Genomic DNA, 17,420 nt, shown 5'->3' with positions numbered 1-17,420 from the left:
TTTTTGAATATTTTCAATTTTTACTATTGATTAACTCATACCATTCTGTATAAATTTATTATTTTCACCATAAAAATTAAAATTATTGCAAACACTGATTTAGTGTGTAACGGGTTTCGTTTTAATTTTGAATTTGAGCAAATATTTTTTGATTGGTTAGTTGTAGAAAAATATGAAGAAATTTCTACAAAGTGAAACTATTTAAAAGTTTGATAATTTATTTTTAGAAAATTCAATTAAACCCTTAAAAACTTATGAATTATTATTATTTTTGGGTTATAAAGAAAAAAAAAGACATGTATATATTATTAAATAATATTTATTAGAAATGAAAAATGAGGGGAATAAATTTTATTAGATTCAATAATTTTTTATTCCTTTTCTTTTATCTATTTATTGATAATTACTAATCCAAACAAAAGTTATCATTGGGACCAATGACCAATAAATTCAAAACTAGAGGGGTAAGAGTGGAAAAACCAATACTATGAGGACTAAAATGAAAGTTTCATCAACGGTAGGGACTTAGTTGCAATTAAAAAACCCTTTGAAAAACCAAGTCCGAACACAAATACAAATACAAAGAGTGGAGTTTCGCGGTTATTACCCCCAAAAAATAAAGAAAATAAATTCATTCTTCTTCCGCCCTCTCTCTCTCTCTCTCCCAAAACACTCTCATTTCTCGCTCTAAACGCTCTCACTTTCTCGCTAAATATCGTAATCTCATCTCTTCCGCTGATAATTCTTCATAAATTTCTAATCTGAAGCTTTCTGCAATGCCGTGAATTGAATTTGTTGGAGAGGTAAAGAAGCAAGACGGCGTGCTCTTGTTGCTGATCTTTTGTTCTTAATTTCGGTTTTAACGATTTGTATTTGAGTTTTGGGTTTTTAAGTGATTGCTTTTGATGCCTTGCGGGTGATTTTTTTTTCTCGGGTACTGTTGATCAATGGTGTGGTTTTTGATTTTTTCTTTTTAAAGCTTTCTTTTGGTTTGTTTTTTTGCTGCTAAGTTTTTATGTAGTTGTGCATCTGAGCGAATTTGGTTGGTTACTTGTTAATTTTATTTTATCCGCTTGTGGTTTTGCTGAAAAATTGAGAGGTTGTTGATTTGAGTATTTGAATTTTTAAGTATTACTAATTTGAGTTTAGCGGAGTCTTAGCTGCGTGGTTTTGGATGTACTGTGTTGTGTGCGTGTTTGGAGTGTGTGCATGTGGTGCTTTCCTTGTTTAATTAACATTGGAGCTGTCATTTACTTCACCTTTCGGATTTAAAATGTTTAGATAGGGTGAGTTTTTAAAGTATTCCACAATAATTGATTATGTATCTGGGTAGTTCCCCGTGTAGGTTCTTTGGTTTGTGGCACAACAATTGTGTTTCCGGGTTGTTTTATTCTTAGGGGTTAGCTATTGAGATTGTGTACCAGATATTTGTTTGCTTATCTCACTCGGTCTTAATTAAATTTCAGTTTTCAAGCTAATTTTAGACATGGAAATGAGTTCAATTAATAAGTATGGTAATCTCAGCAACTCACAATTGACATTTGACCTTTACAATTTTTGGTTTTTAATTTACTTTTTCCCTTTGCGACTAGTGCCTTGGTTATTGGTTTAGCTGATAATGGGGCCGGCAAGAAAATCTAGAAGTTTGAGTAAGCGACATGTTAGCGAAGTTTCTCCCAGCAAAGATGGTGATGGTGCTAAAAGAAGCAATATCCGGGTAAGAATTCTTGAGTAATTATTCATCCTGTTGTACTTGAATTGTCTGAACTCACACGTAGCTCGAGCAAAATTATCTTTAAATGGTTATATTCTTCTTGATGGTTCCATGATTCTATCTTTTTGTGTAGTTGCCATGAGGCAATGACCTAAGATAGGAACTTTTATATTGAAGTCTCTGATCATTTATCAAAACATTCTCAAATTGTTGATGAAATGCCATGCGTTATTTATTGCTGCATATAGTTTTACACACCCTTTTTTGCCATTCACATGAGACAGACTTGCTGTTTGTAGAATAGTCGGAAATTCTTTTCAGGAACTCCCCAACTAGATCTTTGGGTTTTGATGTTTGTGCCTTTGTTTAGGGTAACGACTGAGAAAAAAAGAGTCACAGCTTACAGGTGCAAGGAATTACAAAATTTCTGAAGTTTATGGATAAATGATGCGCAATTTGCACATTTACAGCCTGCTAAGTTTTGTTTCATTTGTTATGCATGCAACATTGCTAAATGAACATGGCTCTTCAGTCTAGTGAGAAAATTTTGTGATTGCAAGGATTATTGGCAGCTTGAGTTCTTATAACAAGCCGTAGGTATACACCACTATATCCCACTGAGGCATTTGTACAGCCAAGTATGATTGTTCTGATCCTTAATGCAGTGATGATATAAACTGTTTTGCTGCAACATGTCCATCACTCAGAACGGTTGTGCATCTTTAAATCAATAGATTGACCATTTCTTTTCTTGTTTCTTTGTTTTCCCAGAAAAGAAAGTTGTCTGACATGCTTGGGCCCCGATGGACCATGGAAGAGCTGGCTCGGTTTTATGATGCTTACCGTAAGTATGGTAAAGATTGGAAAAAGGTTAGTAGACCACTTGTTGAGAAATCAATTGCATGAATGATGTGAACTTTAAATTAAAAATGTCTTCCTTCATTTTGTTTTCATCTTTATAAAATTGCGGCTGTTAAATATATTGGAATATAACAAAAGCAAATCTGTGCTTGGCGTGATTCTTTGCATGGATTAACCAATGGAGTGACTCATTTTATCAAATAATCAGTTTGACTGCTAACAACTTGTTTTTTTAACTGTTTGTATGGTTACAGGTGGCTGGTGCTGTGAGAAATCGATCTGCAGAAATGGTGGAGGCCCTTTACATGATGAATAGGGTAAATTTGGTTTTTTACATGTCTTTGACGGTAATGGCTAGATCACTTCTGTCTTACTCCAGCAGATACTTACCTGACCGACTGATAGTCTGTTGTCGCTGCCTACAGCTGTTTATGCCTATTGCCTAGAAAGCACAACCTCTACATTGTCCATGAGCAAGTTGATTTTAGCACAAATTAACTTAATGTTTCAAGATATTTGGCACTTAAATTTGGAATCTTAAGATGTTGACATCAGATGATTTTATTTCTAATATCTATAGTGCGATTATAGAGAAATAGCTCTACTGTTGTCACGTGAGAGTTTGGACAATTATAGGATGTTAGAACAGTGAAATGGATGAGTAAGGAAGTCTGCCTCTTATGCATAGTAGCAAGCGGCTTAATGTCCTTGGACGAAGCCAGTGTATTACATAAATTGCCATATCATTCTTGGTTCTGGTTTATAGATGAACAAATTCCTACTGGATATTGGTTTTATAAGCGTGAGAATAAGCTAATAAATCTGAACAAATGGATGGGTCTTTCGTAGTCTACAATCATGTAGAGCTTAGCTAAAACTTTTCATTTAGTCCATGTTCTCTCAATGTCATAAGACTTCTTTATCTAAATGCCGGCTATGTCACACCAAAAATTGACACTTAAGTTGAACTCTGGAATCTGCTTTTTCACATCATAGAAAACTGCAAATGAGGCCATGAATGACCATGCTTCAACTATAACTGAATTGTTTTTAACAATTTCAGCTCTTCAATTTCAGGCATACTTGTCTCTTCCACATGGAACTGCTTCTGCAGCGGGGCTGATTGCTATGATGACTGATCATTACAGCAATTTGGTGAGACTAATTTAATCTGCTAGCAGCCTGAGCATCTACAAAAATAAATCCTGCTGTCACATTCATGTTATGAAATGCTGAAGATTTCTTTATATATGCATCTTTTTGAAAACATTCGTACAAGTGGTTAGGTGTTGCTTAACTCTTTATTTCTATGTTCTACTGCCTGTGCATGTGCATCCTCCTGTTGTCTCTATTTTTCTGTCCATTTCTGTGAAATAAAAGTGGTGTTCATTTGAGAAGATTGTAGCCAAAGAATTTGGAGTTCCAAGTATAACGCATCACTTATTGTTGACTTCTTCAGTTCTTCTGTTCTCTTTTCTTGTTCAAAATTTGTAATTACAATCAATTGAATTCAGCAACATCTGCAGTTAAATCTTATGCTTGTGTGTATGGAAATTTGTATACTTTTTAAGTTATTAGGTATATATCAACCGTGTTCTAAATTCGGTGAATACTGGCTTCTTGTGTTGCCTATGTATACTAAGTCAAGTTATCTTTGCTTGACAGGCAGGAAGTGACAGTGACCAAGAAAGCAATGATGGAGCAGGATCATCTCGAAAGACTCAGAAGCGTGCTCGTGGCAAAGTCCAGCCTACAACCTCTAAAGCAACTGATGAGCAACTTGTTTCGCATTCCCAGAGCGTCGCATCAAATTATGGTTGCCTTTCATTGTTAAAGAAGAAACGGTCTGGAGGTATGTTAAAGCAAAGTTAAATCAAGTTCTGGAATGGTAACTGTTATGTGTAAAATCCCTCTCTATGCACTGGACTTTTGTTTGGCTCCACAAGTTTTGCTGTATGGATTTTTTATCATGTATGGACCACCTAGGTGTGAGAGAAGATTACATACAAATGTCTAAAAACCTTGAAATGCATATACGATAAAGTTCTAGAACATTTATATGCCAACTCTGGATTATTAATTGTACCTGAATATGCCTCTACTCATAAAAATTCCCTGCATGTCCTCTGTCTTTATTGCCAAATCCTCTACTGCCCCCCGTTATGGTTTAAATGTTAAATCCTTAATTTGATGGTTATTTTACTACATGCGCAATCAAAATTTAAAAGAGTTCATAAATTTCTTTTCCCTTGTATTGTGACTGCCATAATAACAAGATGTCATTCTGTTAATCTATCTGTGGAGTTTTCTTCAGGAAGCCGACCTTGTCCTGTTGGGAAAAGGACGCCAAGGTTCCCCGTCTCATTTTCATATGAAAATATTAATGGGGAAGGATATGTTTCTCCTACCAGACAAGGCATGAAGTTAAAGGCTAGTGGCAATGATGATGAAGTCGCTCATGAGATAGCCATAGCTTTGGCAGAGGCATCACAAAAAGGTGGTTCCCCCCAGGTTTCTCGAACACCAGGTAGAAGAGCTGAAAGTGTTACATCATCACCTTTCAGGAATGCTCAAAGAAAGGTATGGTTAGACTTGATTTTTAGAACTAATGTTTTTTGCACCCAACTTATTGGCCTACTCTTGATTGCAGCATTCCCTGGTAGAAATGCCCAATACCAAGATCTTAGATGCTGACATGGATGAAGAAGATTTAGAAGGAAGCACGGAGGGCGACATTGGTGAGTTGTCTGGATGTAACCCTTCCATGAAGGATTCTATAAGTACTGGTGCAGTGAGAAAGAAGGTGAGAAAACTTGAAGGGAAGAAGTTTGACGTCGATAATAATAGTGAGAATCATTTGGATGACATCAAGGAAGAATGTAGTGGAACAGAAGAAGGTCAAAGGTTTAGTGCAACACAAGGCAAGCTTGATGCGGAGGTCACCAACACTCAGATTTCTAGGTCCTTCATGCAGAATCAGGGAAAGAAAAGCAAAAAAGTTCTTTTCAGAAGAGGTATGAGAGATCTTTCCATTTCTCCCACTATTATGTTCAAATCCTTGTTTGTCACTCTGAATTATTGCTTTGTGTTTGTTTTGTAACTGAAGGAACATTGCCCTTCCCGAAATGTCACAATACAAAATTCTTAATTGATTATGAATTAATGTCTTAAATGTATAAAAGTAAGTGGACACCATGCACAATTTGCTTTTTCTTCAATGTTCTATGATTTAGTAGGATTCTGTTTTTCCTTCTTTTCTTTGTTCCTTGTGTACCAACTCTTAGGTTTTACATAATACATATATAATACATGATGGTCTTCCATTGAAGTTTATGAATACAGAGACAAAAAACTGTTGTACGTAGAGATGTTGCATGCCTCAGGTATCTGAGTTTTTCGGCACTCAGAAGCTAGACATTTTATCATGTAGGCTCTAGCTGTTATCCTCTTGAAAATATATTTGGTGGTAGGGAATATTATTTTCAAGCCTATGCTGTTTTGTTTGCCATTCTCTTCAGATTAAGATACACTTGATTTTTTTAGATGAAGCTCCTGCTTTTGAAGCCCTGCAAACTCTGGCTGATTTGTCATTGATGATGCCAACAGAAAACGAAGATGGTAAGTGATCTAGATCCAAGTTTTCCAATTTTAAATTACTTATGAATGGCTGAGATTTACTGCGTGTATCTTAATTAATCCTTTTCGGCAAACCTCCTCGACATTTGCTGAAAAACTTTACAATTTCAATCAGTTAAGTTTGTTATAAAGTGGTGAAACTTGTTTGATTTGCCATCAATTGCAATCTCGGTATGTAAGCAGTTGATTGCTTTTGGGATCTTCCAATTGTTTTTTTTTTTGGGGAAACAAAAAACATTTAGATGTTCCTGTCTGATGAAATTCTGTAGTTTATGGATTTTTTCTGCACTAGTTAATACCTTTAATTGATTTTTCTGACACATCAGCTCTTAAATTATGAATTTTGCATAGTCACAAATATTCAACTAGTTTCCTGTTCATCAGATCCAATCCTTCAGTTTAAAGATGAAGATGAAGATTGTCCTAATGAGTTGGTCTCATCAGAAAATCTGCCACTGAACCTGCAAAAAGAAAAACGTAGAAACTTGGGGGTTAAAATGAAAGGCCATCAGCCAATATCAAGTTGTGAAGTTGCTTCAAGTAAAACATCAAAACCTGGAAAAGCTCCAGTTCTTGAGGTAAGTTCCATTCCTGAAGAAAACCAGGACCCTCATCAGTCTATCAGCAAAACAACAAGAAAAAAACAGAAGATGCAAATGCCTAAGGTGAGGCAGACGTAAAGACTTTTTCCATTACTTGCCACCATTGTGAATCAGATTTTTGCATGGTTTTTTACGCGAATAAGTTGCTGCAGATTCGAAAAACAGAAGCTCATTCAGATATTCATCTTAGTGAATCTCCTGGGGTAGAGGTACTCTACTTTCTGCTCTAGTAGATTACCTCTTTTTCTATTAGCATTGAGACTTTTCTAGAAATAATGGAGCTTCTAAGTTCTTTTTGAAGCACATATTATGTAATTTTTTGCTGCAGTGTGTTCTACTTTTCTTATTGGTTTGATCTCTTCCTTCTTATTGCAAATAATATAGTCATTGCGAGCTAAATGCCCTAAAGATGTACAAATAGGGAAGTCCTCTGCCAAACAATTTCCTCCCTAGGACAACACTCTGAATATGATATTTGTTTCGTTTAGGCTGGAGATGCAGGGAAGAAATTAATGATTAACAGTAAGAAATCTTCACAAAGTGGTTCACCAAACTTGATGAAGAATTCGGAAAATTCTTCCACTGTTGATCTACGAAAAGAAGCGAGTGACTCAGCTCAATCAGCTGTACGGCTTCCTGTGGTTAACCAGGTTAATCTACCTACTAAAGTTAGGAGCAGAAGAAAGATGCACCTAAAAAAACCACAAGCTCAAAAAGATTTGAAATTCCTGGATAAAATCTCAGATGATCACAGCAATCCACCATTTTCTTCACTCCATGACAGAGCATTTAATTTAAAGGTATGGCATTTTCTAATCTCTTTAAAAACTGGAAATTAAACAAGTCAATTATTAACTTTCATTTTACATATTTTTTCTTACAGAAAAAGCTTTCCAATTGCTTGTGGAATCCTCATCTAAGGAGATGGTGCACTTATGAATGGTTCTACAGTGCCATCGATTATCCTTGGTTTGCAAAAAGGGAGTTCGTTGAATATCTGTATCATGTTGGACTGGGTCATGTGCCAAGATTAACTCGTGTAGAGTGGGGTGTCATAAGAAGGTATATGTCTTTATGTTCAATAGTTAAATCCTTTTGCTGTTGTTGATATTAACCTGACCGAAGGAAGAATGTTAACAATACATAACTGATTAATGGTAGAGCAGTTCTCTTGGTAAACCACGCCGATTTTCAGAGCAGTTCCTGAAGGAAGAAAAGGAGAAGCTTAATCAGTATCGAGATTCTGTTAGAAAACATTATACAGAGCTTCGTGAAGGTGTTCGGGAAGGACTGCCAACAGACCTGGCTAGGCCTTTATCAGTTGGACAGCGTGTCATTGCCATTCATCCAAAAACAAGAGAGGTTCATGATGGAAGTGTGCTGACAGTTGATCACTCTAGGTGTCGGGTTCAATTTGACCGTCATGAGCTAGGCGTTGAATTTGTCATGGTAATCTGCTTCCTGACTTGAAGACTTGTCACACTATCATCTAAAATTATTGAGTTCATGTTTTAATTTCTCCAACTAATGTATGTCATAGCCTTTCAAGAATAGTTTTCACTAAGTTAATCTGAATATTTATCAAGCCCTCAGTATTAAGTTGCTTTGTCTGAGTAATTGCTTCATCCATATTGTTTGCAGAATAATCACAGCTAGGAAAAACTTCAAAATCCTTTTTTATCTTTTAATTGCTGGAAAAGTGGTTTTCTCTTTTCTTTCTAATTGATTTTACAAAACATATCAGTGAAAACCAAGTTTTGGTTAAATTTGAATGTCAATTATATCTGCTTATACAACCTACCTGGCTAGTGAAGAAGTTGATGCACAATTATTCATTATCCCTTCCCACAAAAATTCATTTCTCGATTTACTGCGGTCTGTAAACTGTATATGACTATAATAAGGACAACAATTTCATGCTGTATCCGCCTCGGTTTAACTTGTATATTATTATATTATGTGGATTCTAATCTCTGAAGCAGAAAATGATATGTTGTAGTGTTACTTTGGAATAGCAGTCTTTCTGCTAATTTTTAGTGATGAATTTTTCTGTTTTTAGGAAGTGACCAATGCCTGCTTCCTTTATTCTATGTGCATTATTTTCGGATGCTTTTGTTTCTTAGTTGGGTATGCTTTACCATGGCAGGATATTGACTGCATGCCTTTGAATCCTTTTGAGAACATGCCTGCATTACTTGGTGCACAACCAATTGCTGTTGATAAGTTTTTCGAAAATTTCAATGAGCTGAAAATAAATGGACGAGCTCAAGATTTCATGAAGCTTTACTCTGGTGACAATGTGGATAACGCTGACGGTATCTCTGACTTGTCTCCTTTAGCTAATCGGGCAAGTTCTTCAAATCTGACAAAGGTATGAACCTCTCCCTAAATTCTCATTCTTAATCTGTACTATAAGTTCATTTCTACCTGAGTGATGTTTAGCTGCACAGGCAGACATGAACCATTGGCAATTGTTGACATTTCCAATATTATGATGTATAACTGTCTATGGACAAAATTCTGTACTATTCTTAGTTTCTGTCGCCTTGATTGCATTGCTTAATATTCTAGTTCACATTAACCGAAAATCATGAATTCATTATAGAACAGGAGCATCTTAAATATGATTTGGTGCATCAGGTAGCCTCTGCCAATAATAATATGCAAACGAGGATCGGGTCTGCTGAGACTGCAGGTTACCAACAGACATCATATTCTCAGCCTGCTACACTGGCTCAGATCCAGGCAAAGGAAGCTGATGTTCAAGCTCTTGCTGAGCTGACTCGTGCTCTTGATAAAAAGGTCATTAACGTTCACTTGCTTTTTGGTTGTTTGTGTTGATCTCCACTCAATTGACACTCTGACTTGATTGTTTGATCATTCGTGCTTGAACTTACAAATTGGGACACTGCTTTACGATCAAATTCTGTGGGTTTGTTTTTTTGGGGTTCAGTTGTAGCTTAAAAGTAGAATCCTTTTCATCAGCCATTGTCGACTTCTGCAGGGTTGTTTTCGTGGCTTTTAGTTGTAGATAAAATTTAGAATCCTTCATCAGACCATTGATTTTCCTGTTAACTATTGCAGCTTCTATCTGTGTAACAGAATTGCATTGCACAAGTGTGCTTGATCTTTGTGTTTATATGTGTAGGAAGCTATTGTTCTGGAGTTGAGGCAAATGAACAACGATGTGTTGGAAACTCAGAAAGATGGTGGTAGCTCCCTGAAGGACTCTGAGCCATTTAAGAAGCAATATGCTGCCGTACTTGTACAATTGAATGAAGCCAATGAACAGGTATAATATCTTTACAGGAAACCAAAACCTGAATTTTTCCTATTCTGCAATTGAAAATTACTATGGAAATGGAACCTGCAATTTTCTGTTCTCGCGATTTTTCTTAATGTTCAATTCCAAGTATCAGAGTGCATTATTTTTTCTTGGGGCAGGTTTCTTCTGCTTTATATTGCTTGAGACAACGGAACACATATCAAGGAAACACTCCGCTTGCCTGGCCTAGACCAGGTACCAATCTTGCAGATTCAGGTGGCGAATTAAGTTCTTTTGACCGTTCTGCATGTCAAAATCATGATTCAGGATCACATGCAAATGAAATCATCGATAGTTCGAGAACAAAAGCCCAGGCTATGGTAGATGCAGCCGTGCAGGTACAGAAAGACATTCAACTCTGTGTTTCAAGTGCTCTCCTTTAGAGTCTTATGCTTCCATGTATTCTGATGCATGTCGTGGGAACCAAGTCAACCAAAAGCAGGAGTCCTTACAATTTGTTTTTGGTCCAGAAACTTCTGTGGAGCTTCACCAGTATTAATCCCTAACTTGGCAAAAGTTGAAACCTGTCCCTCAGCATCATTTTATGGCCTACTAATTCTCAACATGATGTAACAATGATATCATGATTCAACCAGCAAGAATGCTAAATAGAGTAATAGACCCCATGTGACCTCGTTTATTTTTGATGAATTTTAGAGTATCTATCCAGTGACATGCATCACAAAAAGTGTAGATGAATTACAGGATCTTTGACCTTTCTGTGACAACCACTTCCTATTGGATTAATCTTCAAAAAATTTCAAAATTCTTTTAGGCAATGTCATCACTGAAGAGTAGGGAGCACACCATTGAGAAAATTGAGGAAGCCATAGATTATGTAAACGACCAGCTTCCATCTGATGATTCCAGCACAGCCGTGGTAAGATCTTCCACCTAACTTTTAGCGCATGGTTCTCCATTTCATCAGGATCTATCGTTATTTCAAATGTGAAAATTGTTGCAGGTACCTGATCCTAAACCCACGACTCCATCCAACATTAAGTCACATATTCCTTCAGAGCTGATCTCTAAATGTGTTGCAACTTTGCTTATGATTCAGGTGAATTATAGTTAGAATTGCCCCTCTCCCACCCCCAGCCTCAAAGAAGAAAAATTCCATCCTAAGTGTCATTTTTATGTGAGAGAGGTGGTATCTTTACTTCACATATGCCGACTGGTAATAACGACTTTCGTGTAATTACAGAAGTGTACTGAAAGGCAGTTCCCTCCATCAGATGTCGCACAGATACTAGATTCTGCCGTCACAAGCTTGCAGCCTCGCAGTCCACAAAACCTCGCTGTTTATACTGAAATACAGAAGTGCATGGGGATCATCAGGAACCAGATAATGGCACTAATACCTACATAAATGAATCCTGACCATCTATCTTCACTTGTTTGTAAATAAGCTTAGGTTTCATGATTCATTTCTCAGCTAGTTTTCTGACTGGTAAAAATTGAATGTGGACGGGAAACTGCTTATTGACTCTTTAAGCAGTTGTGTTTGACTTGACTGCCTGCAGTTCATATAGCTTTCTTGGGGAAAATTTTGCCTTAAGAAACACTACTATTTTTACTCTGTTATGTGCTAATTGAATTCAATGAATGACCATACTTCAATTTATGGTTAACTACTTTTTCTTTCTCTGGGTGGAATTGTAATCTTCATTGCAACTGTGTATGTGTAAAGGTCATCGCTCACCAGCAGCGCACATCTTGTTCGTGCCTGAAAAGAATGGCTGCTCTCTCTACTTGCACTTTACCTCACAGATTAATCAATATGCACATGAAGCTCGATTTAGATATGAGATATATAGCTCTTTTAATCTTTTTTCCTCTTTTTGACTCAAATTGCTATCTTTAAATACCTTAATGTTTTTCTTTATCCATAAAATCTTATTAATGTTTAAAAAACTTATGTAAACTGCGTTCACAAACTACCCGCAAATGCTGAAGTGTGCATAAAATCATATGAAAACTTTTTCTCAAACTCTTATAAAAACTTGTGGCAACTGCAGCTTCCATCATCATCTTCTTGCTCGAGATTCAATCCCAGACTCAGCCTTCATGTATTTAAATAGGCATGTTCCAGTAACACGTTTCTTTTAGTATGTATTGCACTTTACTAGTTGTAGCTTAGGTGGACGCTGATGTCTACAGGTAGTTAGATTAGTTACAGATATTTTTCTTCCTTCTCTGTATATAAATGGTTGTTCCCCTTTTTTGTTCAACATATACGAATGAGAGCTTCCTCATTGAAACTCCAATAATGGCTTCTTTGATTTCTATGATACAGAAGAATATTTTTTGCCTTTTTCAACATGGTATCAGAGCCTTCTTTTGAAGCTCTCTGTATACAAATACATCCTATATACTCTATCTCATAAGCGAGCTACGACAGAAATTATTGGTACTACAGGAACTGGTGGCGCAGCCTCGACTGGAAATGTTGGTGGTATGGCTGCGAATGAACAGGCGCAACTGGATATGGATTTCCTACAGTTACAAAGAGGAGAACACTCAGGTATGATTATTGTTACCGTACGTATGGATGGTACGAATTACATGACCTAGAGTAGATCTGTGAGGTTAGCGCTTCGTGCTAGAACGAAGCTGTGTTTCATTGAGGGCAACTATGATAAACCTAGTAAGGAAGATAAGAACTACGACACATGGATCAAAATTGATAGTATGGTCAGGCATGGATTTTGATTATGATATCTAAGGACATCGTAGGTGCGTTCTTATGTACAAAAACATCTAGCGAGCTTTGGCTAGATTTAGAAAAATGGTATGGTCAGTGTAATGGCTCTCTGTTATACAAGTTACGGCAGGAAATTGCATCAGTTTCTCAAGGAACACAATCTGTTGTGACCTATTTTACACGTTTGAAAATGTTGTAGGATGAGTTGGCTGGTTTGATGCCTACTCATAGATGCACGTGTGGTTTGTGTACGGCGGATATGGAAAGTTAAATGCAGAAGCCAACACGTTGAACCAACTAATGCAATTTTTAATGGGATTGAAAGATGCATATGATCACTTTCGTGATCAAATATTGGTTATGGAACCCTTGCCTTCAGTTAACAAAGCCTACTCTATGGTGCTTCGAGTTGAATGACAATGGCAAGTGCATTCAGAGATAAATGAGATCACAAAAGGGATGGCTATGAATATCAAGTGGTCTGGCAAAGGAGGCAATGTTATGGCGAATAAAGTGAACTCTAGGCGAAATGCAATTGACAAGAAGTCTCAGTTCTGTCATCATTGCAATATACCTGGGCATACTAAAGAATCATGCTTCAAAATACATGGTGTTCCCAACTGGTATAAGGTGTCGGTGGATCAATGGAAGAAGGAAAGCATGAATTTTCACGCCAATGCTGTTTTCCAAAACAGAAACAGAGTTGTTGAAGAAAATGCTGATACTAGTTCACCTACCTTTCTGAAGTTGTGTGGCAAGAACTGCTGAAACTTATGAAAGGAAAGGTGTCACAAGATCCACTTCAAGCACATTTCGCACATGATGATTTTGCCGGTATTGGTTGCGCCCTTGATAATTCTAAAACTAATGGTCTTGATTGATTGTTGACACAGGGGCCACGAATCATATGAGTGCAAAGTTAAGTATTCTAACTAAACGCTTCTCTCCTTCACAGTTGACACACGTTTTCTTACCTGATGACACATCTCAACCTGTTCATCTTCTAGGAACTGCTTTACTACATAATAAAATTACTCTAACCAATATGCTATACGTGCCAAGATTATTACAACCTACTATCAGTCTCGAAACTCTGTCAGCCTTCTCACATTGTTTTCACTTTTTTGTCTTCTCATTGTTTGATACAGGACCTGAAGAGTAACAAAACTATTAGAGTGGGGAGACAACTAGGCAGTCTTTATGTCATAGATCGTTCTTCATTTGATTCCAGTTTTATTCAGCACTACTCTGTTCATAAGTCTACTAGGCATCTCTGTAATTTGAGTATTTCTGAGACATCTAGTTTGTGGCATAAGCGTTTGGGCCATTCTTCCTTTGCCGTTTTAAAACATATTGTTCCTCTACATACATCTGTACCTCCTGATCATTGTGATATATGTCCTTTATGTAAACAACAACGCTCACCTTTTCATTCTTGTGGCATACAAAGTAGTACTTGCTTTGAACTCATCCATCTAGATGTGTGGGGGCTATATCGCTTACAATCTCTTACACATTGCTCGTATTTTTCGACCACGTAGACAAATTTAGCCGCGGTACCTGGACTTTTCTCTTACATATAAATCTCAAATCCACCACACACTTGCACAATTCTTCAAAACTGTCTTAACTCAGTATGGTGTGTCTTTAAGAAGGTCCGAACAGATAACGACACCGAATTTCTAAACTCTTCTTTTATTTCACCACCTTAGGAATTCTACATCAAAAACAACACCTTATAGCACTCAACAAAACGGGGTAGCTGAGAGAAAGCACAAGCATTTACTTGACATTGCTAGAGCCTTTTTTTTTTGGCAAAAACCACCTAGAGGTGGGGGGAGCTTTTCGAGATCCCCAATCCTTCTATATTAAGACATACAAAATAATTATAGCGGGGAGAGCTACCTCCCTATAATTTCTAGTAAAGCCATAAACAAGGAGTACTACTCTCTTACAAATAGAGCAACAATAAACAAAGAGTACTACTCCCTTACAACAAAAGACTCGAACAGGTGTCGTGGAAAAATTATGGCGAGTCAAAAAGATTTTTGTTATTCCACCACGTCGTGGATCGCACAGCACCTGCAAATAAATCTGTACAAAAAGGGCCAAGCCAGAGTGTGTGTAATGTTCCAAAAGGATAAATGATGAACATAAGTATTAAGATCATGTTTGTATGGCTGGCAGCCTTTGAACCTGTGAAAGGGGTTCATAAGACCTGCAAAAGATATAGCAACAAACAACTATATAAAGGAGATCAGCAGAAGTGACAAAACCAAAAGGTAACTAGAGAAATATTGGTCCCAACGTCAACCATATAGATGAGTAACCTCCAAGGAACCCATATAGGTACAATCACGAAAACAGCACAGAAAAGCTCAGATAAGACAACGAGTATCAGCAAAGAACAATCAGTAATGAAGTACCCCTAATTTCCAGAAAATATTTTAACTGAAATGAAAGGTACTATTACTTCTGATTCTAATAGCAGGCAAGGAGCAGGCGTCAAGTCTAATAAAACCTTTAGGAATACCAGTGATATTATCAGGGGATAAAATGGTAAGATGTTGGCTGAAACAGGCTTGGTTAGCAAAATAGTCGGCCACTTGACTACCCTCTCTAAAAATGTGTGATATCTTGAACTCAATTTGGGATAGAAGCTCTCTAATTTGTTGCAGCAAGTTTTGAAGGTACCATGGCCCTTAGGGGAAGAGGAAATAAGGTTGATGGTGATGTTGGCATCTGTTTCCACCCAAATTTTTCTAATGTTGTTATCAATGCACAATTTAACACCTCTATATATAGCATTAAGTTCTGCTGCTGTGTTGGTCATGAGGCCAAGATGTTCTTGGAATGCAAAGACAGTCCGACCTAGATGATTTCTGATGATGCCTCCTGCTTCTATAATGCCTGGATTTCCTTTTGAGGCCCCATCTGTGTTCAATTTGAGCCATCCCCTATCCGGCTTAATCCACTTAATAATAGAGATTCTGGATGATATCTTTTGAGGGGGAAGTGAAATTCTAAAAAGAGAGACAACATATCTGTCCCCTTTCCAGTGTATAGCTCTCATGAGGTTGGTTTTACCAAGAAGATGAAGATAATTGAGGATTTGAGAGATAATACGATTAGCTTTGTGCTAGAGCCTTATTAATAGGAGAATTCTTGCCTAGAAAATTTTGGGGAGAGTGCATCCTTACAGCTACATATATTATAAATAGATTGCCGTCTCCCTTACTTCAGTGGAAGCCCCCATTAGAACTTTTACACCACAAAGTGCCCACTTTAGATCACATCAAAGTCTTTGGATGTCTGCTATGCTAAAAATGTTTTACCTCATAAAGATAAATTTGATCATCATGTTGTCAAATGCGTTTTCCTTGGGTATTCCCAGTCACACAAAGCTTATCGCTTATATAATCTCATCATTCATTCTCTGGTTATATCTCGTGATGTTCAATTCCATGAAAGTATTTTTCCTTACTAATGTAATCCTCCCTCAAATAATCCTATTCCCTTACCCGTTCCTACATCATATGTTCCTACTTCTCCTATTGTTCCATCATCTACTCATGCTAATGATGAGCCAGCCACCCTTATTTCTAATGGTTCTGAGTCACCATCTTCTAATTCCCTTCCTGATCTTCCCTATACATAACATATTCCTCCAAGTAAATCTCAACGATCCATTGCCAAACAGTATGGTTTAAGGATTATGTTTGTAATCATACTGATGTTTCTCTTGTGCCTTACCCTCCTAGTTTATTTAGCTCTGCACACAGATCATTCATGGCTAATGTTGCAGCAAACCAGGAGTCTCAGTTATTTTTTCAAGCTCATCAAGATGAAAATTGGAGGAAAGCAATGCTAAGGAGATTGCTCCCTTGAACGAAACCATACTTGGGAGTTAACATCTTTACCTCTTGGGAAACGGGCCATTGGATCCCGATGGGTTTACAAATTGAAGCTCCTCCCTGATGGTAACATCGATAAATATAAGGCGCGCCTTGTGGCTAAGGGGTACACACAGATTGAGGGGGTTGATTACCTCGCGATCCTCTTTCGAAGGTGAATATTGAAGCATGGGAACAACTGTTTGTGAGCTCCTATGGATCAGTTACCTTCTTGCCGAGTTTCAGATTTCCATCTATTTGTCCATCCCTTTATGGTGTGATAATAAAGCCACTATTCACATCACATAAAATTCAGTTTTCCATGAATGGACTAAACATCTTAACATTGACTGTCACTTGGTCCGCTATCAGTTTAAGCGAGGCTTCATCACTCCGTTTCATATCTGTGGGAAGCAACAACCAATAGACTTGTTCGCTAAGTCTCTTACTCCACCAGTTTTCTCCTTCCTCTTGTCCAAGGTGGGCTTACATTGTTGCGCTAAGTCTCTTACACCACCAGTTTTCTCCTTCCTCTTGTCCAAGGTGGGCTTACATTGTTGCACTCAAACTTGAGGGGGGCCTGTAGCAAATTGCAGCTTCCATCATTATCTTCTTGCTCGAGATTCAATCCCAGACTTCAGCCTTCATGTGTTTAAATAGTGTACAAGTAACACGTTTCTTTTAG

At 37.3% G+C, this 17,420-nt stretch overlaps 1 protein-coding gene across 1 annotated transcript; it reads left to right on the top strand.

Moving 5' to 3' along the window:
- Window positions 1–596: 596 nt before the first annotated feature.
- LOC105156902 (protein ALWAYS EARLY 3) lies at window positions 597–11,783 on the top strand. Its single transcript, XM_011073157.3, has 21 exons — window positions 597–803; window positions 1,593–1,717; window positions 2,486–2,584; window positions 2,830–2,892; window positions 3,653–3,730; window positions 4,241–4,427; window positions 4,890–5,155; window positions 5,226–5,589; window positions 6,119–6,193; window positions 6,596–6,876; window positions 6,966–7,022; window positions 7,302–7,613; window positions 7,697–7,875; window positions 7,980–8,262; window positions 8,960–9,184; window positions 9,454–9,615; window positions 9,962–10,105; window positions 10,258–10,476; window positions 10,914–11,018; window positions 11,103–11,198; window positions 11,343–11,783. Exons 2-21 carry the CDS (start codon window positions 1,619–1,621, stop codon window positions 11,505–11,507), a joined length of 3,459 nt encoding a protein of 1,152 aa, XP_011071459.1. The 5' UTR covers window positions 597–803; window positions 1,593–1,618; the 3' UTR covers window positions 11,508–11,783.
- The last annotated feature ends 5,637 nt before the right edge of the window (window positions 11,784–17,420 follow it).

The sequence above is a fragment of the Sesamum indicum genome, linkage group LG3 (assembly GCF_026168435.1).
Source record: "Sesamum indicum cultivar Baizhima isolate 11 linkage group LG3, ASM2616843v1, whole genome shotgun sequence".
Classification (NCBI taxonomy): Eukaryota; Viridiplantae; Streptophyta; class Magnoliopsida; order Lamiales; family Pedaliaceae; genus Sesamum; species Sesamum indicum.
This window is presented reverse-complemented; position numbering and strand designations above follow the sequence as displayed.